This window comes from Prionailurus bengalensis, chromosome B3 (genome assembly GCF_016509475.1).
Source record: "Prionailurus bengalensis isolate Pbe53 chromosome B3, Fcat_Pben_1.1_paternal_pri, whole genome shotgun sequence".
Lineage (NCBI taxonomy): Eukaryota > Metazoa > Chordata > Mammalia > Carnivora > Felidae > Prionailurus > Prionailurus bengalensis.
This window is the reverse complement of record NC_057355.1, coordinates 18664884-18687337: the sequence shown is the minus strand read 5'-3', so window position 1 is coordinate 18687337 and position 22454 is coordinate 18664884. Positions and strand designations below refer to the sequence as shown.

The 22454-nt window shown below is 46.2% G+C and overlaps 1 protein-coding gene across 4 annotated transcripts in view; it reads left to right on the top strand.

The window, feature by feature from the left end:
• The window catches only part of ADAMTS17 (ADAM metallopeptidase with thrombospondin type 1 motif 17), a 346681-nt gene that overhangs the window by 159247 nt on the left and 164980 nt on the right, over positions 1 to 22454 (top strand). For all 4 annotated transcript variants that reach the window (XM_043554794.1, XM_043554792.1, XM_043554793.1 and 1 more), the window contains exons 9-10: positions 15443 to 15583; positions 17787 to 17937. In XM_043554794.1, the coding sequence (XP_043410729.1) occupies positions 15443 to 15583; positions 17787 to 17937 (292 nt within the window). The remainder of the gene's footprint in view (positions 1 to 15442; positions 15584 to 17786; positions 17938 to 22454) is intronic.

The window sequence follows — 22454 nt, the reverse complement described above, 5'->3', positions numbered from 1 at the left end:
GCTTCCAAGCAAATCAAAGTTGCTAAGTCTAGGTGGACTTGAAAATACTCTTGTTTAGGTAAGGGATGCCAGTGGTTAAAAAGGAGAAAAATACCGTCCTTCTGTTCCTTGGTGGGGGTGGGGGAGGCCAATACAAAACCAATGAACGTACGCCATTTCTTCTAGGTAAATCTAAAAGATGGTCATTTGAGGCCTGATTATGAGGTTTTCCAACACTACACCAAATTTCATCTTCAAGTCCATAGAGGACCTTTGAAGGGTTTCTAATGTGATGTCCTCTCAAACTTTAGACACTGTTTCCCATCGCTGTTCACAAGGTGGCTGGGTTGGATTAAGGCAGAACCTGGGAGGTAGACCAGAAATCTGATTTCAGACCAGCTGGCAGGAAACCCTTGGTTCCTGGAAGTGTTTGCTGCTGCTGGCAGAAAGGTACTGGGTGGGCATCTCTCTTTGGGCTTTGGTTTCCACCCTGGCTCAGACAGAGGAGCTTCAGGAAGCCTTAATGCCTCAAATCTTGTGGCTCTTTCGGGGCGCCTGGGTGGCACAGTCGGTTAAGCGTCTGGCTTCAGCCAGGTCACGATCTCGCGGCCCGTGAGTTCGAGCCCCACGTCGGGCTCTGGGCTGATGGTTCAGAGCCTGGAGCCTGTTTCTGATTCTGTGTCTCCCTCTCTCTCTGCCCCTCCCCTGTTCATGCTCTGTCTCTCTCTGTCCCAAAAAAAAAAAAAAAAAAAAAAAAAGTTGAAAAAAAAATTAAAAAAAAAAAAATCTTGTGGCTCTTTAGAGCCTAGGTCTCAACCAGAAAAGGAGTCAGTATCCTGAGTGGCAGTCTCTAAGTAATATCTTTTTAATGTGCAAAATTTTCAAATATCAAAAAGGAGAGGATGGGTAGAGATCACAAAAACTTCAAGGTTCCCCACCCTGATCTCACGCTCCTTGAGTCATTCTCCAACCTTAACGTGCCCCCCCCAGCTTTTCATAACCCTGGATATGTCTGTGTCCCTCTCCTGCCCATGTCCTCTGAGCCTCAGGTATTTATGGGAAGGCTGGAGGGTAGGGCGGGTGCTAGCAATGTCTCAGATGCATGCTTCATGTAAGAGAACTAGGAGGTGTCTAGAGGGAGACCAAGTCTGAAGCCCCTCCTGAGTGTCTCAGTCCCCAGAGAACCAGAGGTGTGATTCCTCCAAGCTGGGCCCAGGAAGGCTCTTGGCTGCTGCCCAGCACCTGTTCTCCGCAAGGCCATGTCCACACTCTGTAGGCCCCTCCTCTCCATACTGTCTTACTGGCATTGCCCTGACAGTAGACCTTGAGCCCTCCAGTGCCTCTTGGCTTTCCACTGCTAATCCTAAAAGGGGTTTTCATATCCAGTCCATAGTATTCTGAGGGCTCCCTGCCAGCCCCTCGACCTTCAAGACAAGCCACTCCTGCATGGGTTAGCAGGTCCCATCGTTTGCTCTCCTTTGGGTGTGGAGGCAAATTTCATCCTCAAAGGGCTGGGCCATGCATGCAAGTTCAGAGTATAGATTGCACAGGCTCAAATTGTGCTTGACCATTTATCAGCTATTTGACCCTGGGCAAGCTTCTCATCTTCTTAGTTCCCTCTCCTTTGGCCTCATTTCCCTCCTCTGTGAAGTGGGGACAGTAAGGTATCCTGTGAGTGAGGCAATATATATAACGGGTACTGGAACAATGAAAACACTGTTTCTCTGCTTTTCTGGGTGCTCTCTCCTTCTTAGGCAGGAGGCCACCATTGTATCGCATCTCCTTTCCCAGTTCCCACTGTTAGCGTCCCATTGAGCATCCATGTTCAGGGAGAGAGCCACCTTTGTCTGCACCTTTGATGCATGTCCCATGGGCACATGGGTGCTTTGAGCCGTGCCTGGTATGTGACAGGCATGGAGTTGGTGTTGGTAGATGAATGAGCACACGATTAGAGTGTCAGCTTAGGGCCTCCATATCCTCTGGGCTTGCCTGGCTCAGACCGTAGTGAACGGCAGCCTTCAGCTGACACAGGAGGGTATGAATCTCCACCTCTGGTGAGTGTGGTGAGCAAAGCCTGCCCTTGGATTCCACCATTTTTTACCCTCTTTGCCTCATCCACTACCACAGTGCCCAACACACCTGCCATTACAGTCGCTCCTCTGGATGGATGTGCTGAGGCTGACTGTGTTAAAATGCAAACTGCTTTGGGGAGCAGGGAAGGAAAGGGAAGGTTCCTCTGAATCAGGGACTCAAGGAGGACAGGAGCAGACAGGTAACCCTGGGTGTTGGATACTGGAAGTGGGAAGAGAAGGAACCACATTCTTCTCCCTTCTCTACCTCACTGTGGAGCTGGGCAATGGAGATTTGACCCACTGCAGAGGGACCAGGAGATTTGACCTTGGCTCCCTGAAGTGCTTGCCTCTGTGGAATTGTGCAGAGCCCAGCTCTGTAGGATTGGAAGTGGCCATATATTTCCCTAAAACTGGGATAGTGCTCTCCATTTGCACATCAGTTGTGCCATCCATTGTTAACTGCAAGTTCCTTCTTGACGTCTGGAGGGTAGGATGGATTAGCCCGAATTTACGTCTTTGGAAGGTTTTAGCTGTCCTTCCATTTCCTGCCCTATTCCAGTCCGGTGTCTGCAGCCCCCTTATGCTAATTACTCTTTAGACCAAGAAGCAGAAAGCATGTGTTTGTCATTCTCACCCAACCTCCCAGTTTCCTTTCACAAAGTAAGTGCCGTGATAGGGACAGCGCAGTCTTTCCTTGGCAGGACCTTGGGAGCACGTTTATCGAAAGAGAAACACTTTGTGCTGTTCAACTTCTCTGTTATGGTCTTGCTCGCCAAGCTGGGCACATGGTCTCCTTGTAGATCCACCCGGGAACGAAAGTTTGGGGTTGGTTCCCCCATCATTGCAATGCACCTTTGGCAGACCAGGAAAAGTGAGTGGAGCTGAGACCCACTTACGCTGAATTAGCCTGGGTTCTCAGAACGCTTCCTAATGCTGGCAGGCCAGGTCCTCGGACGCAGAGGGGATCCCGCAGGACCAGCCAAGAGGGTCCTTGGTTTTATGCAGGATGGAAATCAAATAGGAGTCAGCACAGAGTTTGTTGAAGATTTAGAGAGAGGAGATACAGAGCATCTGGGAGACTCAGAAAGGAATGGAGCACAAGTCTTTTCTTTGGGGCCTGGGTTTTTTTTTTTTTTACTGAGGGTAATAGTCTGGTATAAAGTCCCTCAGGCATCAAGGAACCAGTTAGAACAAAGACAAGGGTCTAGGTGTTATTCCTTGGACCCAGGGCTCTTGGTGTCCTCCAGCTGTTTAGCACCAGTGGTCTGGAATACACACATGGTAGCTTTGGTCATTCTCACTGGTTCCTCCTTAGATGTTGCCTGTTCTAGAGAAATCATTAACTCCCTGTCCCCAATAAGGAGGACATACACTATCTGTACTATGAGGCATGGGTAAAGTGGAGTGAGGGTTCAGGTCCTAGCAAGAGTAGAAGCAGGAAAAGGGGCAACAGGCAGATTTTTTAGGGAGTCTTTCAGTTTCCCTACCTCATTCCCATGCCCCATGCATGCCTCCATCAAATACAGCTAAGCCAAAGGAGGACCCACCATAGACTTGATGGAGAACAGGAGGCCCAGTGAACCATCATGCAATTTGGGAGGATGGGGGGAGCACATCACAGGGATGTCAGCCTTATTGATGCTGCTGGCCTCTGGAGCTGATGGTGTCTACATGGGCTTCACAGCATTCTGGACTTCAACAGGTCACACCAACCCTTGGCTGGGAGCATCTCTGCATTGTAGGCCCAGAGCAGGCCACAGAAGGGACAACAGCTCTGAGGCCAGGATGGCATTCATTGTGTCTATGATTATTTTTGGAAGAGCTCAGTGCTTTTGTAGTCTTCCTTTGAAATAAAAATAATGGGGTTTTTTTTTCCCAGTAAATGTTCTCCTTTTAAAAAGCTAAGGAGAACCTCACAGAACTTAACATCTTACCATTCACTTTTTCAATCTGCAAAGGCACATTCTTTTATGTCACTCCTTGACTAAATGGATTTGATACTGAGAATGTCCCAGGCTTAGTTGCACAGAAGAGGCATCCCTCTTTCTGTTGGAGATTTTATTTGCTCTCCAGGCACCTTCTTGTCAAAATCGACTTAGGCTGATGTTCTTTCATTTTCTTGGATGCTGTGAAAAGCTCTCAGAGGATATTCAGGCTCTTCCAATACCTCACCCTCCAGCCCAGGGATTTGGAGGACTTTTCACAGGTGGTACCAGCAGCATAACCATCAGCAGGCAGAAAAAGTAGGCGTAAGTTAGGTCGTACAAGAAGTCACTATGAGACGATGTGTGGAAGTTTCCCTTCTCTAAGATGGCTCTTAGCTCCTGATAGCTACGCCTGGCCACTAGTTCTTCTCCAGGTGTGTCATCAGCTTGTCTTCTTTCTCCCAGAATCTGTAAGTCTGTAAGTAATTTGTGGAAATGGATATACTCTTACACCAGTGTATGATATCCACAGCTCCTAGCACAATGGTGGTATTCAAATTAGTTCAATGGCATTATTGGCTACAGCTATATGGTCCAACGAGGTGGCACTTAGCCACAGGTGGATCTTGAAATTTATCTTAAATAAAATTTCGTATCATCAGAACTTCCATTCTTTGGTCACATAGCACATTTTAAACAGTAGCCACCTGTGGTCTATGGCCATGTTGGACAGCACACAGGGAGATTTTTCCTCCATTACAGAAAGTTTCACTGGACAGCATGGGTCAGAACGTATTGATTTATCTGTGATCCCTGCCAGACTGTGGGATTTCTGCGGGCAGGCCTGTGTGTGCCACTCCTTGCTGTGAAACTGGTGCCCCGAAAATGCCTGGTGCAAGATTATGTTCAGTCAGCTCTTATTAAAAGACTGAATAGCAACTCTACCTTAAATTGTATTCAGTTCTACAGATTAAGAATCATGAAATGATTACATCTTGAACTAGAAAACCTTGTTTTTTTAAAAAAATTATCATTTTAAATGTTTACTTATTTATTTATAATATAATTTATTGTCAAATTGGCTTACATGTAACACCCAGTGCTCTTCCCAACAAGCGCCCTCCTCAATGCCTATCACCCACTTTCCCCTCTCCCCCACCTCCCCATCCACCCTCAGTTTGTTCTCTGTATTCAAGGGTCTCTTATGGTTTGCCTCCCTCCCTCTCTGTTTGTAACTATTTTTCCTCCATCCCTTCCCCCATGGTCTTCTGTTAAGATTCTCAAGATCCACATATGAGTGAAAACATATGATATCTGTCCTTCTCTGACTGACTTATTTCACTTGGCATACATAATACGTTCCAATTGAACTGGAAAACCTTTTAATAGTCATCTGGTTCAAGCCCCTCACTTCCCAGCTGGGAAGACAGTCCTGATATGATTGGAACCTTGTCTTAGGTCCCCAAACTAATTAGGGCAAATCTTTAACACTAGCAATGACCTCTTTCTCCTTGGACCATCACTCTGTCCACCATGTTAAACTCTCTTAGTGTTTACTTTGAAATGGCAGTGAAGAAGTCCTCAAATGATCATTTAGAAGAAAATGTCCTTAAGTTGAGCCAGTTTACCTAGAAGCCCTCTAGAGCAGGTGTATTCAGTGTACATGTATTAATAGCATTTCCATTTGACTTGGGACCAGTGTAAAGGTGCCCATGTGGTAACTAACAATATTTTACATTGTTTTGGAAGTCTACCAAATTTCATAAGGCAAGAAATGAGGTATACACATTGAAATGGAAGAGTCAGAGTGGTTGTTATCTGCATGTTATAAAAGACTCATCTGACAGGAGCACCTGGGTGGCTCAGTCGGTTGAATGTTCGACTTCAGCTCAGGTCATGATCTCACAGTGCGTGGGTTCAAGCCCCGCATCAGGCTCGGTGCTAACAGCTCGGAGCCTGGAGCCTGCTTCAGATTCTGTGTCTCCCTCTCTCTCTGTCCCTACCCCACTTGCACTCTGTCTCTGTCTCTCTCTCAAAAATAAAAAGCATTAAAAAAAAAAATTTTTTTAAAGAATCATCTGACAGACTATTGCAAACAATAAGTGTTCATCATGGTGCAAATCACAAGACCAATATAGAATAATCTATGGCTTTCCTATACATAGGCAGATCAGTTACAGAAGAATGATAAGCAAACCTCATTCCACACATCTGCCAGAGATATGGAATACCCAGGAATGATGCTAATAAGAAATGTAATACCTTTCTTTACAAAATAAAACTTTGCCAGAGGTCACTTAAGAAAGCCTGAAAAGATAAAGAGGTGCCTGTGTCCCAGGATGGCAAGACTCGAAACTTTAGTGATTCTAGTTCTCCCCAAATTAATTAGTTCATTGAGTGCAGTCCCGAACTGAAAGGCCTTTTTGTGGAACTTAACAAGCCAAACGCATAATAGGAGTAAAGTTCTTAAAATATCTGAGATAATTCTGGAAACACACACACACAAAGAGGAAAGAAGGAGAATTGGCTTATTAGTCTGTTTACCTTGTCATAGGTAGAGTTTCTCTTTTCTTCTAAATGTTTATTTATTTATTTTGGGAAAGAGAGAGCTCAAGCAGCGTAGGGGCAGAAAGAGAGAGAGGGAGAGAGAGAATCCTGAGCAGGCTCTACACTGTCAATGCAGAGCCCAATGTGGGGTTTCATCTCACCAACCTCGAGATCATGACCTGAGCCAAAATCAAGAGTCAGGGGCTTAACTGGCTGAGCCACCCAGGCGCCACACAGATGGAAGTTTTTCTTAACACTTACGGCCTTTCCATCCGAATCAGTGCTGTCACTTCTAAGTAGTCACCTTGGGAGGGTACATCCTTATTCTATCAATGTAGCTACCTTTCGTAGCATCTTTGGAATGTCTACCAGGAATCCGCTTCAAAGGCCCTTCTCCCCTTTTATAGAATATCTTCCCGGGTCAGAAACCCAACATACCTTTGTAGATATTTTTTTGTAAAATTTTTGAACATCATTTGATTGAAGCATATGGAAACATTCGCTCTGGACGCACTCACAGAATGCTTTAAGCAGTAAGGGCCCTATGCACAGAAGGCTATGGGCGTCCCAAGAAGGTGCCTCTCATTTGTTCATGTGTTCATGTTGGGGACCATCCCATCCTGGAGTCATCCTTGTGTTTATGAGGCAGAGGAAGGACACCACAGGTAGCCTGTATTCTGGGTGCTTGGTGAGCTGTCATATGGACCTAGATGTTCACGTGCTGCTTTTGTTCTATAGCCATTTATCGAGCCCTGCCATGTGCCCAGCCCTGCCCTGAGACCTGGTGGAGCAGGGAAGGGTGGCCCATGTCACAGTTCAAGGACTATCTTTGTCATGGGTTGGGGAGGTGAGGGCAGGACCAGAAGCATGGGGGCTGGAGAGCCAGTAGGAGTTATCAGAGCCAGGAAACGGTTTTCACTAAGACGGCAATACCTTCAGCCCTCCAGGCCTGTGTGCCTCAAGGCTTCACCAGCCCCAGGCTGCTGGATGCACAGAGAAACAAGCAAGAGTGTGACTGGTGTGTGCTTTCAAACCTAGATCTGCCTCTGGGAGATGTAAAGAAACAGGAGACTGTGCCATGGGCCCCCATCTTCGTGCTCTTCCTACAAAGGGCAATGAGTGGTATAGACCAGTGGTCATCAGTGATTATCCTTCACAGGTGTCCTGGGGGGTGTCTGCAGTCTTGGATGGGATGACTTCCTCCCAAGAGCAGTTGGGCTTCTGGGGCTCCCACAAAGCTGCTCTTCAGGGGCCTTACTCCAGTCCCTGCACTACATCTGCCAGGACAGACCTGTTCTATTCAGTTAGCTCACTGCAAAAGAAAAATGGAATTTTTTTTAAGTTTATTTATTTTATTTTGAAAGAGACGGAGACAGCACAAGTAGGGTAGGGGCAGAGAGAGGGGGAGGCAGAGAGAGAATCCCAAGCAGACTCCACACTGCCAGCGCAGATCTCGATGCGGAGCTCGAACCCACGAAGCTGTGAGATCATGACCTGAGTGGAAACCAGGAGTCAGACGCTCAACCAACTGAACCATCCAGGCGCCACAAAAAATGGAATTTAAAGGCATTTGACAGAGTAGCACCTTTTCCATTCACCATGAGCCCACCTTCCCTTTGGTGTGGCATCTCCCCACCTTCCTCGTTAACTCTGTGGCTCTCTAAGGGCACCGGGTTTGCAGTTTGGGGACTGTAGCCTTCTTCCCTCAAGCGTGTGTGTGTGTGTGTGTGTGTGTGTGTGTGTGTGTGTGTGTGTGTGTTCCCACGTATGCCTCACTTCCAGTCCTTTAGAATACAGACTCCACGAAGGCAGGGGTCTAGCCTCTGCCAGACTTCTATTTGTAGAAGATACCTGACAAATATTTGTTGAATGAAGGAACAAATAAATGAGTGGCATTAAGATTTTGTCCCTGTTTAGTCATAGATGAGGAATTGGAGGTGCACAGTTGCTGGAATCCTCATCCAGGTCTGTGCGACTCCAAAGCCAGGACCCTCAAATATAGCACTTGCTTCTGCATGATGAGAATGGGGTTTCATATCATCTCTTTCTTTTTTCCTTTTTCTTTTTTCTTTAAGGTATGTTATCATTGAAAACTTCACTTTGTTAGCAGATTCTTTCAGAATTCATTTTATTTCAAAAGCCTTTAACAGGAATTATGAGATGACCACTATCCTGAAACACACACGCTCACAATCAGACTTTCATTTTGACAGTTATCGAGAGAAATCCAAATCTTGATACCCTTTACTGGATGTGTATGTTTTTTGGCGTGTCTACGCTTACATCATCTACTAGGGTTGAACTGAAGTCTACTCATAAACTATGTACTTGCAAGAGAAATTTTTTTCTGCATAGCTCTTTTTTTTATTAAGTTTTAAATTTTAATTAAATTAGTTTAATTACTTTAAATTAGTTAACATACACTGTTATGTTAGACTCAGGTGTACAATGTAGTGATTCAGCAATACTGTCCGTTACTCAGCATTCATCATGATCAATGTGCTCTTAATCCCCTTCACCTGTTTCACACATTTCCCCCCACCCCACCTCTCTAGTAACCGTTTGTCCTCTAGGGTTGAGTCTGTTTCTTAGTTTCTCTCTCTCTCTCATTCTCTCTCTCTTTCCCTTTGTTCATTTGTTTTCTTTCTTAAATTCCACATATGAGTGAAATCATTTGGTATTTGTCTTTCTCTGACTAATTTCATGTAACATTATACTCCCTAGCTCCATCCATGTTGCCGCAAATGGCAAGTTCTCATTCTTTTTATGGCTGAGTAATATTCTATTCTATATATACACACCACATCTTCTTTATCCATTCATCTGTTGATGGGCACTCGTACTGCTTCCGTAATTTGATTATTGTCAATAATGCTGCTATGAACATAGAAGTGCATGTATCCCTTTGAATTAGTATCATCTCTTTGCATATGTTCATTAAACTATCAGAAAATTGGAAGCCAGCTGCTCTGTGTGCAATGTGTCCAAGCAGAAGGGAGTCTATGGGGGAAGGTGCCAGAAGGGGAGAAGCCTCATCATCGAGAGCCACCGTGCCTGCTGTGGTCTACCTGGCCTGGAAAGATAGTCTCAGAAAAAAAGAGTCTGGCCTGGTGTGTGACCTGAAGCACATCACCCTAGTTTTACAGCCCCAAAGGGGCTCATCAAGAATGAAGGAAGTGGGGCGCCTGGGTGGCTCAGTTGGTTGAGCGTCCGGCTTTAGCTCAGGTCATGATCTAGCAGTCTGTGAGTTCGAGCCCCGCGTCAGGCTCTGTGCTGATAGCTCAGAGCCTGGAGCCTGATTCAGATTCTGTGTCCCCCTCTCTCTCTGCCCCTCCCCCACTCATGCTCTGTCTCTGTCTCAGAAATAAATAAACATTAAAACAAAATAATAAACAAACAAAAAAGAATGAAAGAAGTGTTTGCTTCATCTGGAGGGTATAAAGATACAAATGGAAATAGAAGTGAAGATACTCAGGCCAAATGATGGCCCAGTGATACTGCAACTGTTTGTGCAGAGTGGATTCTTAAACAGGAATAAAAGGTGAAAATAGTTATCAACATTACCTTTAAAAATTGCTTTTCGGAGGTGTGCCTCAGGCACCCGACACCAAGGCCGTCACACCTGATCTTCCTGACCCTGTTGGAACCAGCAGCCATTTCTTCAAGCATCAGATAAAATTTAAACTTCACCTGTCAAGCCTTCATACCTTGTGCCCGTGTTGCATGCAAATGTGTGTTGTGAAACACCAGAATCACCCTCAGCGTCGTGCTGCACTCACAGAGAGCGGCCCAGAGACCTCCTGAGAGGAGGGCAGATACACAGAGCTGTGCCACTGTGTTAGGGGATGCACACTCTTGCACACGCACATGTACACGCTCAGGGACAGAGTGAGGGCCAGAATCACTCAGGTTATGCACGCCTTCTCTCTTTTCTTTTTCTCTCTTGACCTCTCTCTCAACACAGTCAATTGCATTTTTGTTCAATGAAAAGTTAGAGCCCATTTGATGGGAATCTTCTGTACGGATAAACACACAATACACAAGCCCAGGCAGAAGGAGGAGACAGACCTGACTCATATACCTGACATCAAAATCCCTTATATGTAAATTCAGGAACTTGAGTGTTTTCATTACTTTTGTGCTCTGGCGAGTGAAAAGAGACGGTGTATACTGCATGTGTCTTAACCATTGTCAGCTGCTGCGATATAATCCACTACAGCAAAGCACACTTAACACCAACGCTGTGCTGATCATTATTTACCCACTGGTGATCCAAACTTCATGGTGACTTAGGATCATTCTTACTGTGATGATCCTGTATGTGTAGGAGGCAAAGCTGAGTCTGTAGGGACCCCAGATCTACTCTGCTGGTTGCATTGCTACTGAATCCCTGAAGGCTGATAGGCTCATTTCCTTGGACAAAAACAGAAACAAACAAAAACTCCTCCGACAGGGAGAGGATTTTGATGTTATTGTTGCCTACTTGTTTTGTTCCCTCTGAATCGGGTTATTGATGATCATGACAATTTAAGCTGCATAAATGAGTGCGACCTGTTACCCCTAGTGACTTTTAATACTTGCAAGTGACGTTTCTGAGTAGCTGAAGATTGAGGGCACAGTGTGGTTCTTGTCAAAGAAGTATTGACAGTCGAGAATTTTCCTTCCAGTATAAAGCTGATGTGTTAGTTGTTACTGTTAAGTAATATGAATTAATACAAATCTAACTACTATTTCCTAGAAACTGCCATGAGCCATCCCTATTACTGCAGCATCCGTGAGCACTTACTGAAAATGAACTGTCAGTATGCCCACAGGGCTAATAGGGTTGGCCTGGGTTGGCCAGCAGCCCCTTCAGTGTGGAGGCTACGTCACAGGAGCCATTTCCCCAGGTTCCCTGTTTGGAGGGGAGGTGGGACCTCATTGTATACCTGTTGTCAAAATCCCAAAGCTTCTGAGAAACAGACTCAGAGCCAGGTAAAACCAACACTTTCAAGATGGCAGATATACCAAACCTAAAACACATAGCCATCTCCATGGTTTTCAGGATTTGGGGTGAAGCTAGGAGGGGTGAAACATTGTAGGGATTCTCTTAGAACTCCCTGCATGGTACATATTGGATTTCCTAAAGCTAATACAGAAGCAATGTGTTACTTGTTTTAAGATAAAATCAACTCAAGGCCATTAAGTTGTGATTGTGTCTGATAAATCTCAGTCACATGTGACATGAGGCATGTCCGTGTCCTTAACCCCACTGTTACTTAGAGTCAGAATTACTGTGTTCGCTTAATGCTACTCCTTCTTGTTAAATATAATGTTGCCAGAAGTAATAGATGCCCTGGGACATAAACCTAAAATAGCATACATTTCTCAGGCAAGTAATCCTGAATTTAATCTAAAAATAGCCTAAACAGTAGTTTATGTAAACCTCAAATATCAGGACTCCCAGCCCAATGCTAGTTCATCAAACTGTAAATTTATGAGGCACTTAGTTAGCATTTGAACATTTTAAACTAGATCAAGCATGATCTGTGTTAGAAACAGGCTCCAGAAATCCGAGAATCCCACTCTTGGCTGATCTTGCTGACTGGAACATTCCTTGGGGAAGTCCTTCTCTGGGACCGGCGTAGTGAAACACCAACATAGCACACTGTGTAGGCATATGGTTATCGACGGCATAGTCAGCTTTTCTGAGCACTGTTTTAAACATAGTTTTGTCTCCTGAGAGACGAGGCCCTCTGGCCAGCAGAGTCTGGCAGTGTGAGCAAAGGAACCTCTTTCATTTTACGACCAACTTGACCACGAGAGAAAACTTAGAAGTGGTCACAGATGAAACATTCCTCCATAGGTGGTGAGGCCATTCTGCCAGGACTTGGATCTCCTCCCGTTGTGGTTTCCCAAACAACATCCTTGTTGTTTGAAAAAACCCATCTGGTGGCCACTCAGGGGATCCCAGCCCAGGATGAAGGGAACCGGCTTATAAAAGTGCAAAGCTAAAAGAAAAACTGACTCACAGGTTGGTTCTCTGTAGGACTATATTCCCCAAGGGTGACAGCAGACCAGTTGCACCTGGTCTGTGCGCCGTGCTTACACCTTGTCATTGAAGATAGAACAGAGCCACTGTTTTCCTGAGACATTTTCTTTCTGGAACCTGTACACATTTAGCAGAGTTCACCGAAATCCATCAAAATTTTCAGAAGATCTGTTTATTTCGAAAACCCTATCTCTAGTTTCATTTAAAGATATCAGATAAAACCCTAAGACATATTTAAGATGCCTTTTAGCATCCTTTGCTAAAGGCACTTGAAAAACCAGCCACTTCCTTCAAAAGTTAACACAAAACAGGGACGCCTGGGTGGCTTGGTCGGTTAAGCGTCCGACTTCGGCTCAGGTCATGATCTCACGGTCCATGAGTTCAAGCCCTGCATCAGGCTCTGTGCTGACCGCTCAGAGCTTGGAGCCTGTTTCAGATTCTGTGTCTCCCTCTCTCTCTGCTCCTCCCCTGTTCATGCTCTGTCTCTCTCTGTCTCAAAAATAAATAAACGTTAAGAAAAAAAGTTAACACAAAACAAAGAGATGATAGGCAGATAGACAGATGGATAGCTGTAGATACCTATTGGCGTAGATAGATAACAAGCAGGGGAAAAAACTAAAAAGCTGAACAATGGTGCTAAAAAATAGGACTCATTTTATTCAGTGAAGTAACCAATAGAAATGTATCTAAATTACTCCTATTGGTCAGATTTATCTGACAATTTCTTGGCTCTTCATTTAACTTGAATTGGACGGATACCTGGTTTCTTGGCAAGAGGGCAAGACTGAATCTAGCCAGAGAAGGCTTTCATCATTCTGTTGAGCAAGACGCCATGGTACTAGACTTAGTGCCCTCGTAATGGGCATGGATTCTCTGATTTTTGTGGTGCTTTCTCCATTATTAAATAGCTAGTTTATTCAATAAATATTCACAGAGTGCCCACTCTGTGCCAGTCACTGGTAGAGACTCCACCAGGGATAGAAAACTGCCCTGGGGAGTTGGAAGTGCCTTTTGGGAAATGCAGAGGGAGAGGGTGATGTCTAGGAGAGTGGTCTGGACCACGGGAAAACATGGCCACCAACACATGGGTCCATGGCACCACAGATAAGCTTTCTTCTGACAGGGTAGTAGTTGGTCAATTGACCAATTGACACCCCCCCACCAAAAAAAAAGGTTCAAGTGGAGAAACGTAAAGAAATTGTACTTAGGTGCCTTAAACATTTGGTTTAAGCTTAAGCCATGAAAATGTTAATTTTTTCACCAATATTGCAGTGGTGGTGAACGCTTTTTCTTAGAGGGTATGTGTCTGCTGATTGCCCTCGCACGTCACCTTCTTCACACAAACCACGAGTTATAATGAAATGAGTTAAAATTCCAGTTTCTTTTTCTTTTTTAGATTGGGTAGAACACAAAAGATCCTTGTGAAGCAGTCTGGACCAGATTTTTATGATATTTTTTCCTCTCATCTCTTACACTTGTCTTGCCCACATCCAATTTGGCAGTGGGCTATTTTTAGCGAGCTAAGTTAGTTTTCATGAAAACAACTACTCTTGTTCTTGTGTTTCATGTATTAATTGAAATAGCAAGTATTACTGACATAAATAGGCTTAAGAATAAATTCAGTTAAGTCTTGATAAGCGTTCCCTTAATTCACAGGAGCAGATATGTGGGTGATCAGAGACTCCCCTGCCAGTCTGAAGATTCAGGAGCACGAGTGCCAGGTGGTGTGTTTTCCAAGGACTAGGATAGCTTTGGCTAATCCAGCTCCCCATGGTATTGGTGAAGGGAGTGTCTCCATTGGCAAGAGTATGAGAGTGGCTTGGAGGGTGTGCAGAGTAAGAATACAGGCAGGCCTCTGTCGACAGACCCCAGGATTAAGCAGCAAGCAGGGGGCATTGGTGGAAGATGGTCAGAGATGTATGATGGAAACTGGAAAATGAGGCTCCAGAGAAGCGTTTAGAACCTCTTTTTATAATTATCTCTGTTTGTGTTGTCTCCTTGCCCAGGCAGGCAGTGATCTGGAGTCAGGGATGGCATTTTGTGCACCGTTGTGTCTTTGTAGTCCATTAGCTGGCACTTGGGAAACCTCTGATAAATATTTTTGAATGAAAGGAAGTACATGTTTTCTCCATTGGGCTTGTTGGCAAAGGATGGGCGTCCTTCTGCACAGTGAATCTCTGCCCTGGATATCACAGGTCAGCAAAGTCTGGGCCATCTGACCTTGTATGTTCTGTGCCTCAGGTTACCCCAGTGACAGCATGTGAGCAAACTAAGATCCTTGTTCAGCTTCTAGTGTGCGGTCAGCCACATACATCTAGACAGGCATCCTGGTGTCTATTAGGTACAACTGGGCATGGAGGCCACAGGTATGATGTTGGTGGACCCAGGTTTAATGATGTGAAAGACAGAAAAGCCACATTTTCCACTGATTTGAAGGTTTATACCTATGATATTATTATATAAGTCAAAGTCATGGGTGGTTCCCATTAGACCTTCCCATAATGACTTCTCCATAGGGCAACAATACACTTAGATCATTAACATTGGTCTATTTTAGTGTCACAAATAAGTGTAACCATCAGAAGTTTACAGTGTAAGAACGATAATATCACAGCATTAATGTAATTTTTCATTTATTCATTTACTTAGCAAATGCTCCTTGTGTCTGCTCTGTCTTCATTCATTAAGTAAAGAAGTCATCGCTCAATGTCTCTATAAGCTCGTGGTTGCTGGTCTGCTTTGTTGAGAATAGCGTACTGGGTATCAGCCTGTGTCACTCTTTGTGTTTCAGACCTGATTTAAGTTAGCATAGTATGCTGGAACCTGGAACTGCAGATGAAAGCCTATAGCATAAGCGTCCGTCTCTCCTTTTCCTTTCCCTCGGGCAGCTTGGGAATGAACCATGATGATGACCACTCATCCTGCGCTGGCAGATCCCACATCATGTCAGGAGAGTGGGTAAAAGGCCGGAACCCCAGTGACCTCTCTTGGTCATCCTGCAGCCGAGATGACCTGGAAAACTTCCTCAAGTAAGTCCTTGAATCATTCCGTACAAGCACTATAATAGAAAATATTTCTGGGACGCGTGGGTGGCTCAGTCGGTTAAGCGTCCGACTCTTGATTTCACGGTTGTGAAAATGGTCTCACGGTTGAGAGCCCCGCATCAGGCTCCGCCCCCACTCTCAAAAAAAAAAAAAAGTAATAAAAAATATAAAAAAATGTTTCTAAACAAGTGCTTCCAGAAGACATAATAATAATTGAGGTCTTAGCAAGTGTGGGAAAGAGAAACGAATCACTTAGAACTCTGATCTGGCCTAAAGAGGTGGTCAGTGTGAGTCTCCTATATCTGGCCAAAACTTCCTCCCACGTGTGCATCTGCTAGGATGCTGGGCACCCAGCTGCTACTCGTAAATGCATTATTGATTGACAGAATATCAGCACAGTGACCAGGACTTGAAAAGAACCCCATTTCGTTTCTCTGCAGTACTTTGACTCTGAGTGGACACCACCAGAGCAGTGTCCTTGGCTGCTACAGAAAAAGTCACTTCCTTAATGCTCAGCCTGCTTCCCTTGATAGGGGGCACAATTGCTGGGGAGCGGGGCTTGCTCACCTCCCCCCTCACATGTAAGGATGGGCTGTGTTTATCTCGCCGCCACCTTCTTTCCAGAATATATCTGCATCATTCCACTTGCAGATTGCTACAGAAGAGCTGGCCGTCTGATTTCAGACCTTCGTCAAACAAAGTCTTTGCTCAGGTACCATAAGGATCCTTTAGTGTCAAGACCTCAGGGATAAACTTACAGATTGACGGGTAGACCCCGATCACTTCCGTACTTAGTTGTATTCATCCGTCCACCACATGGAGATGGAAGGAACTGAGTCTTACCTGCATATGGAGCTTTGCGGTTCAGTAACACATTAAAGTACCCCCGTGAATTTGGGATGCAGAAGCCGGGCATCACTCTGCCTTCTGTCCCTATCCTGGGTCTTCTTTCATGATATTTCCTGTGGGTGGAAAAATTATGTGCTACACAAGGCTTAAAAACGGATTCATTAGTTTTAATAGCGTCTATTTCTTCCTGAGTACTTGTTATCACAGAATCTCCATGAAATGTTGTTGTAAGCCTCTTGACATTGTTTCATTTTCCCCAGAAGGGTCAGTGAAACAAGGCAGGATATTTTCGTTTGCTCATATACACATTGCTGGTCCCACCGCCTTTCTTAAAATGTCGTGTGTGTCTGAGCCCGGGGGAGGTGGCCAGCGTCGGCCTGTGTATACTTGCGTGCAACTCTCTTCTTCAAGAATCTTGGGGTGAGGCTGGGTTTCCTTTCTACTACCATCTGCCTTGCTTTTGGGAATTGAAAAACATTCAAATATTTAACCTCCTAAGGGAGCCACAGGCTCTTAGCCCCCAATTCAGTTTTTCAGAGTTGTTCTCAACATCTGTGAATGTTTCCATCGTGGTGGAAATCCTGACCTCCTTTGCAGATCGTGCCTCCAGCCAGTTTTTACTGAGGGCAGAATGTGTGCTCAGGTAGGACACCTAGACCAGTCAGCTGCCATGGCCTGACACAGGCTCTCCGAGAGAGTCCGCAGAGTTGGAAATAAGCACTTTGTTTTTTATTCAAAATAAAGGAAAAATGACCCTAGCTTCTATTTTTTCTTTATTCATGATAATTTTGCTCAAAAATGTATTCTTTTGTTTTAATGTTTATTTATTTAATGGAAAGATAGGAAGCAGGAGAGGGGTAGAGAGAGGGGGGGAGAGAGAGAATCCCAAGCAGACACCACAGCTGTCATCACAGAGCCGTACGCGGAGCTCAAACCCACGAACTGTGAGATCATGACCTGAGCCAAAACCAAGAGGCCAAAACCATGAGTCGGATAACTTAACCAACTGAGCCACCCAGGCACCCCTTAAAGATGTATTCGAAGAAAATACTGTGGGAATCGATTTCAGAAATAGATTTTCACCCAAGAAAGCTCAAACTTGAGAAAAGTACGTTAGCCTCACGGGGTGTTATTCCCAGGCCCTTTCCTAGTTGCTAAGCCCTCATTGTCTTCGTAGTAAAGATCTGCATTTGGCCAGGTAGAAAAAGAGTCCAGTGCCTGGGTCATCTTCCCATACATAATTCGGAGATGCGTCCTTCTCCCCTTCTCTTGAGTGACAAATCAAAACAAAAACCTGGGAAGTAGCCTTATAAGTCAACTTGCCCCTTGGCTCTTTCAGGTCGAAAGTCAGCACCTGTTTGCTGGTCACAGACCCCAGGAGCCAGCATGTGGTGCGTCTCCCTCACAAGCTGCCAGGCATGCACTACAGTGCCAACGAGCAATGCCAGATCCTGTTTGGCACCAATGCCACCTTCTGCAGAAACATGGAGGTAAGCAGCCGCGGGAGGACCGGCTCGGGATGGAGCGTCTGGCTTCTGTTGGAGGACACAGGTATCCATACTCCACACACACACGTGCACACGTATATGCATGCACCCGTTCGCTTACCCTGACGTGCGTTTACGTACGCCCTCGCGGGCATTTGCATACGTGCACCTGTAGAGAGCCACACGTGCGCACATGCACACATGCAGTTACATGCGTGCATAGACACACTTCCACACACAGGAAGCTTTTTTTTTTTAATTTTTTTAAAGTTGATTGATTCTGAGAGAGGGAAAGAGCGAGCAGGGGAGTGGCAAAGAGAGAGGGAGAGAGAGAATCCCAAGCGGGCTCCGCATTATCAGTGCAGAGCTCACACAGGGCTCGAACTCACAAACCGTGAGATCATGACCTAGGCCAAAGTCGGAAGCTTGACCGACGCAGCCACCCAGGCACCCCTGTCCTAAGGCTTCTAAACATGTGTGAGCCCGATGAGCCGTCACCACAGGTTCCCTGGGTTGCTGTCCGCAGTGTACAGATGGTAACGCGAAGCCTCAGAGATTCAGCGGTCATTCGAAATGGCTTGGTTAGCAGGTAGTAGAGCAGGGATTTGACTCGGGTCTGTTCACCCCCAGAGCACACACTTTCCCCACCATGCTGTTGACAGCAGGCCGTGGCTTGGCCACTTTTGTGGGTGCGGGTGCTGGGGTAGAGGCGCCAGGACCTGGGGCAGCACAGTCTCCATGCCGTGGACCAGGTGGAGGCCACAGCAACCTGCGTTGGCAGTTGGCAGTTGGCTCAGGTCGAGGAGCAGAGCCTGTGCCATTCTGGAGCAGAAGGACAGAAGCAGAACTAGCTGGGGATATGTGGGACTCAGGAGCCACCCAGTGGCAGTTGGCCTGAGGGAGGGCTCTCCAAGTGCTGGAGCTCAAGATGGCAACTGGTCCCAGGGAGGGAGGCTGGAGGGCTGGCCACGTTCCCCGAGCGAGACCCCAGCCCAGGGCAAGACCATCTCCAAGATAGACACACCAGGGACTGTGCCTCTAGAATGTGACCCTGGGGTCGCAGCCAGCAGAACGAGTCAGCCTGGACCGCGGGGAGGCAGGAGGCGGCCTCTTGAGAGCTTCCTGGCTATGTGGGAGTTGGTCTGGGAAATCAGGGTGGAGTCCCCAGTCCATCGTTTGGGGTGCAGAAACCCCCAAACCAGGCTAGCACCTCCTGCTAGCTGTTTCCCCAAAGGGCATTTGTGCCCAGCGTTGTCCTCCCCCATTGCCCTGCGGAGGTGCCAGCAAGGGTCCCGTCCAGGCTGAGTAATGGAGAGCTGAGTCCCACTTTACACCCCTGTGCCTTGTATCTTCTGCCCAGCAGCAGCAGGGTTGAAGGACGCCTCTCTGAGGAGATGCAGTGGGCCCCAGGACTCGATCATCCCCGGCTGTCTGCCCCTGGTGCCTGATGTGCTCACCATCAGCCTCGGCCATTAAGATTCTCCTTCACATATGCCAGCCAGGAGGCACCCTGTTTACCCTTCCCAGCCTTCGGTCCTTTAAAGTACCTGCTGATGCAGAACCATCAGAAAGGGCGGTTTCAAAGGGTCCTCGGATGGTGTGGTGACAGCACGAAATCCATGTGATTAAAACCCCAGGGGAGGACCCTGAGCATTCAGGAAGAGTAGAAACGTCCTGGGCTCCTGGGGTGGAGAAGAGGGAAGTGCCCAGCTGAGTCATGGGACACAGAGCAGCCACTCTGCCCACCATGGAGTCTTCTCGGGGCTGGTGGGTTGTTGCGGGCCAGGCTGTACTGGCCCTACCAGGGGCAGGATGGATGGGGAGTTACGGAGAGTGGGGCAGAGACTGCCTCCTCCCTGAGAGCTGCAGCCACGTTTGCCTTTTAGGAGCCAATTGCACACCAGTTGAGCCAGGAGGGACAGGAGGGGGGAGGTGCCTATGCTAGGGGCTCATGATTTCCCAGGCAGAGAGAGTACATGGAGAGTGAATAGGAAGGGTCAGCTTCCCATGCACTGTCACATGAAACCCTGACTGCAACCCTTGAGGCAGAGGCTTTGAACCCCATTTAACAGATGAGAAGACAGAGGCTAGGAGAGGTTAGGCAGTGGGCTGAGATCACCCAGCCAGGAAGGAATGGGCTGCAGAGTGAGCCCAGGTGTGTCTATTACTGAAGGAGAAAAGGAAAGCTACATATAGTCATTCAAACACAGACCCCGAAAGGGAGGAAGGTGACCTGGTATTTTATTTTCCTCTGCTAGCATCATTTTGCTAGAAGACAGTGAAAATGTCAACAAGTAATGATCAGCTCAGCTGTGTCACTTTTTATTCTCCCTAGAAGCTCAAGATACAATTACATAAAGTGAAATCTTCTTATTTTGTAAGTTACAGGGAAGCTGAACATTTTATTCCTACACCTCACCAGGAACCACAAAATATGTTCTCGTCCTTGCCTTTTCCTGAGAGTTTCACCAGTACTAAAAATAAAATGGGCATTTTCCTCCCCCTGGTACCTAGCAGGAGCAATTCTTTAGGGGAGTGAAAGAGCACCTGTTAGCACGGCTGACTTAGATGGCCAGTAGCCTCAGGGAAGCTGGCAGAAATTGTCCTGCTTGCGAGGCTAGGGTGCTGCCTTCATTGTGAATCTCACAGATGGCGGTAACTTCATACAAATGCACAGGAGGCAGTGTCGGAGAACAGAGAGACAGAAGGCCAGCTGGGAACCAAGAACTTTGGAAGTGCTGGCCCTAGGCCTGGGACACACCATATGACCCAAAGCCAAACCAAGGCAGCACCCCACTGTGGGATTCTAAGGCTTGTCTTATCATCAATTTCCTCGTGTTGTACCTTTACGGGTCCATGTTTCAGTCGGTGTTCAGTCTAACAGGAGAGTGTATATACGTCGTATTATTCCTTTCTTGTTCCTGTGTAACACTGACTCTTTGATGCTGGTATGAGTCCTTCTTCTTCCTGGTCCTCATTTCCTTCTGCACTCCCCTTCCCCTACTCCGTTCCAGTTGAACTGCCTTTCCACTCTTTCTTGAACCTGGAAGGCATGCTCCTAGCAAGGCCACTTTGCTTCATACCGGCTGTTTCCTCTGCCTGGACGCTCTTCTCCCACTTGTCCCCGTGACTAAGTCCCTCATCTTTTTTCTTTCTTTCTTTCTTTTTTTTTTTTTTTTGATTTTGTTTTTTTCCAAGGTAACCTTCTCAAGGAGGCCTGCCCTGACCTGCTATTTAAAATTTCAACTGGGTAACCCTCCCCCATCCACTCTTAGAGCACCCTGGACTCCTGATTCCCTAAGGGAAAGCCCTGTATTCATAAACTTAACCCTTTTTAGGTTTATTTATTTTTGAGAGAGAGAGAAAGATCAGGGGACATGCAGAGAGCGGGGTGGGGGTGGGGGGTGGACAGAGGAACAGAAGCAGGCTCTGTGCTGACAGCAGAGAGTCCCATATGAGGCTTGAGCTCACAAACTGCAAGATCATGACCTGAGCCGAAGTCGGGCACTTAACTTACTGAACCACCCAGGCACCCCCGTAAACATAGCATTTTTCAATATGCTGTATAATTCATTCGTCATGACTACTGATAATCTCCCTCTTCTGGATTATAAACCTTTCAAGGGCAGGAATTTTACTTTTGCTCCCCAGTGTTTTCCACCTACCTTGGTCAGTGCCTGGCACATAGTAGGTGCTCAGTAACTATGTTTTGATCTGGGATCCATCCATAACCCTAAACAGAAAATTTAAGTTCTTATGTGACTTTATCCAACCACTGATGACCCTGTGGGCAAGCTGAGTTGAGGAAAAGCTGTTAGAGACCTCCCTGTATAATTATAATATATCGATTCTCTAAGCCTCAGTTCACCACCTGGTTCACCAGCGTACATGGAAGACTCTGTCAAATATCTTGCAGGGGTCAATACAGATCTGTCCTGTGGCTTCCTCCCAGGGCAAGAAACTGTCCAAAGCAGCACGGCAGATCTGATAGTGACTGACTACAGGCTGGTTCCTAGTGACCACCTCTGTGTGTCTCTTTCTTTGTGTACTAGTGCCCTCTTTGGTAAAAATCCAAGGCTCCTGGTGAGTTAATTAATACACATAAGGCGCTGAGAACTGGGTCTGTCACAATGCCAGCACCCAAAGTTTTGAGCTGATATGTACGTTATTATTACCTTTCTGGATAACACTGATTCCCATTCGTTGGAGCACAGAACTAATCTGTCTGTGTACATCTCTGAGATCAGCATTTCTCTGTATTGAACTTCTGAGGGCCATGGAAAATTAAGCATTATGTAAAAACTGTACTCCTTCGGTAGCCAGAGACATCCAGAACCAATCAGAAAGGTCTTTTAATCCAGTGCCACACAGGTCTTTATAACCATTATTATTCTTTAATGCCCTTGAGGATTAAAGTGGATCTCACATTATAAAATGATCATGGTTGCAATGTTGCCTTTAAATTTCTTATCTTGACTTCTGCCTTTGGCCAAGACAAAGTAAAAGGGGCCAGATTTACC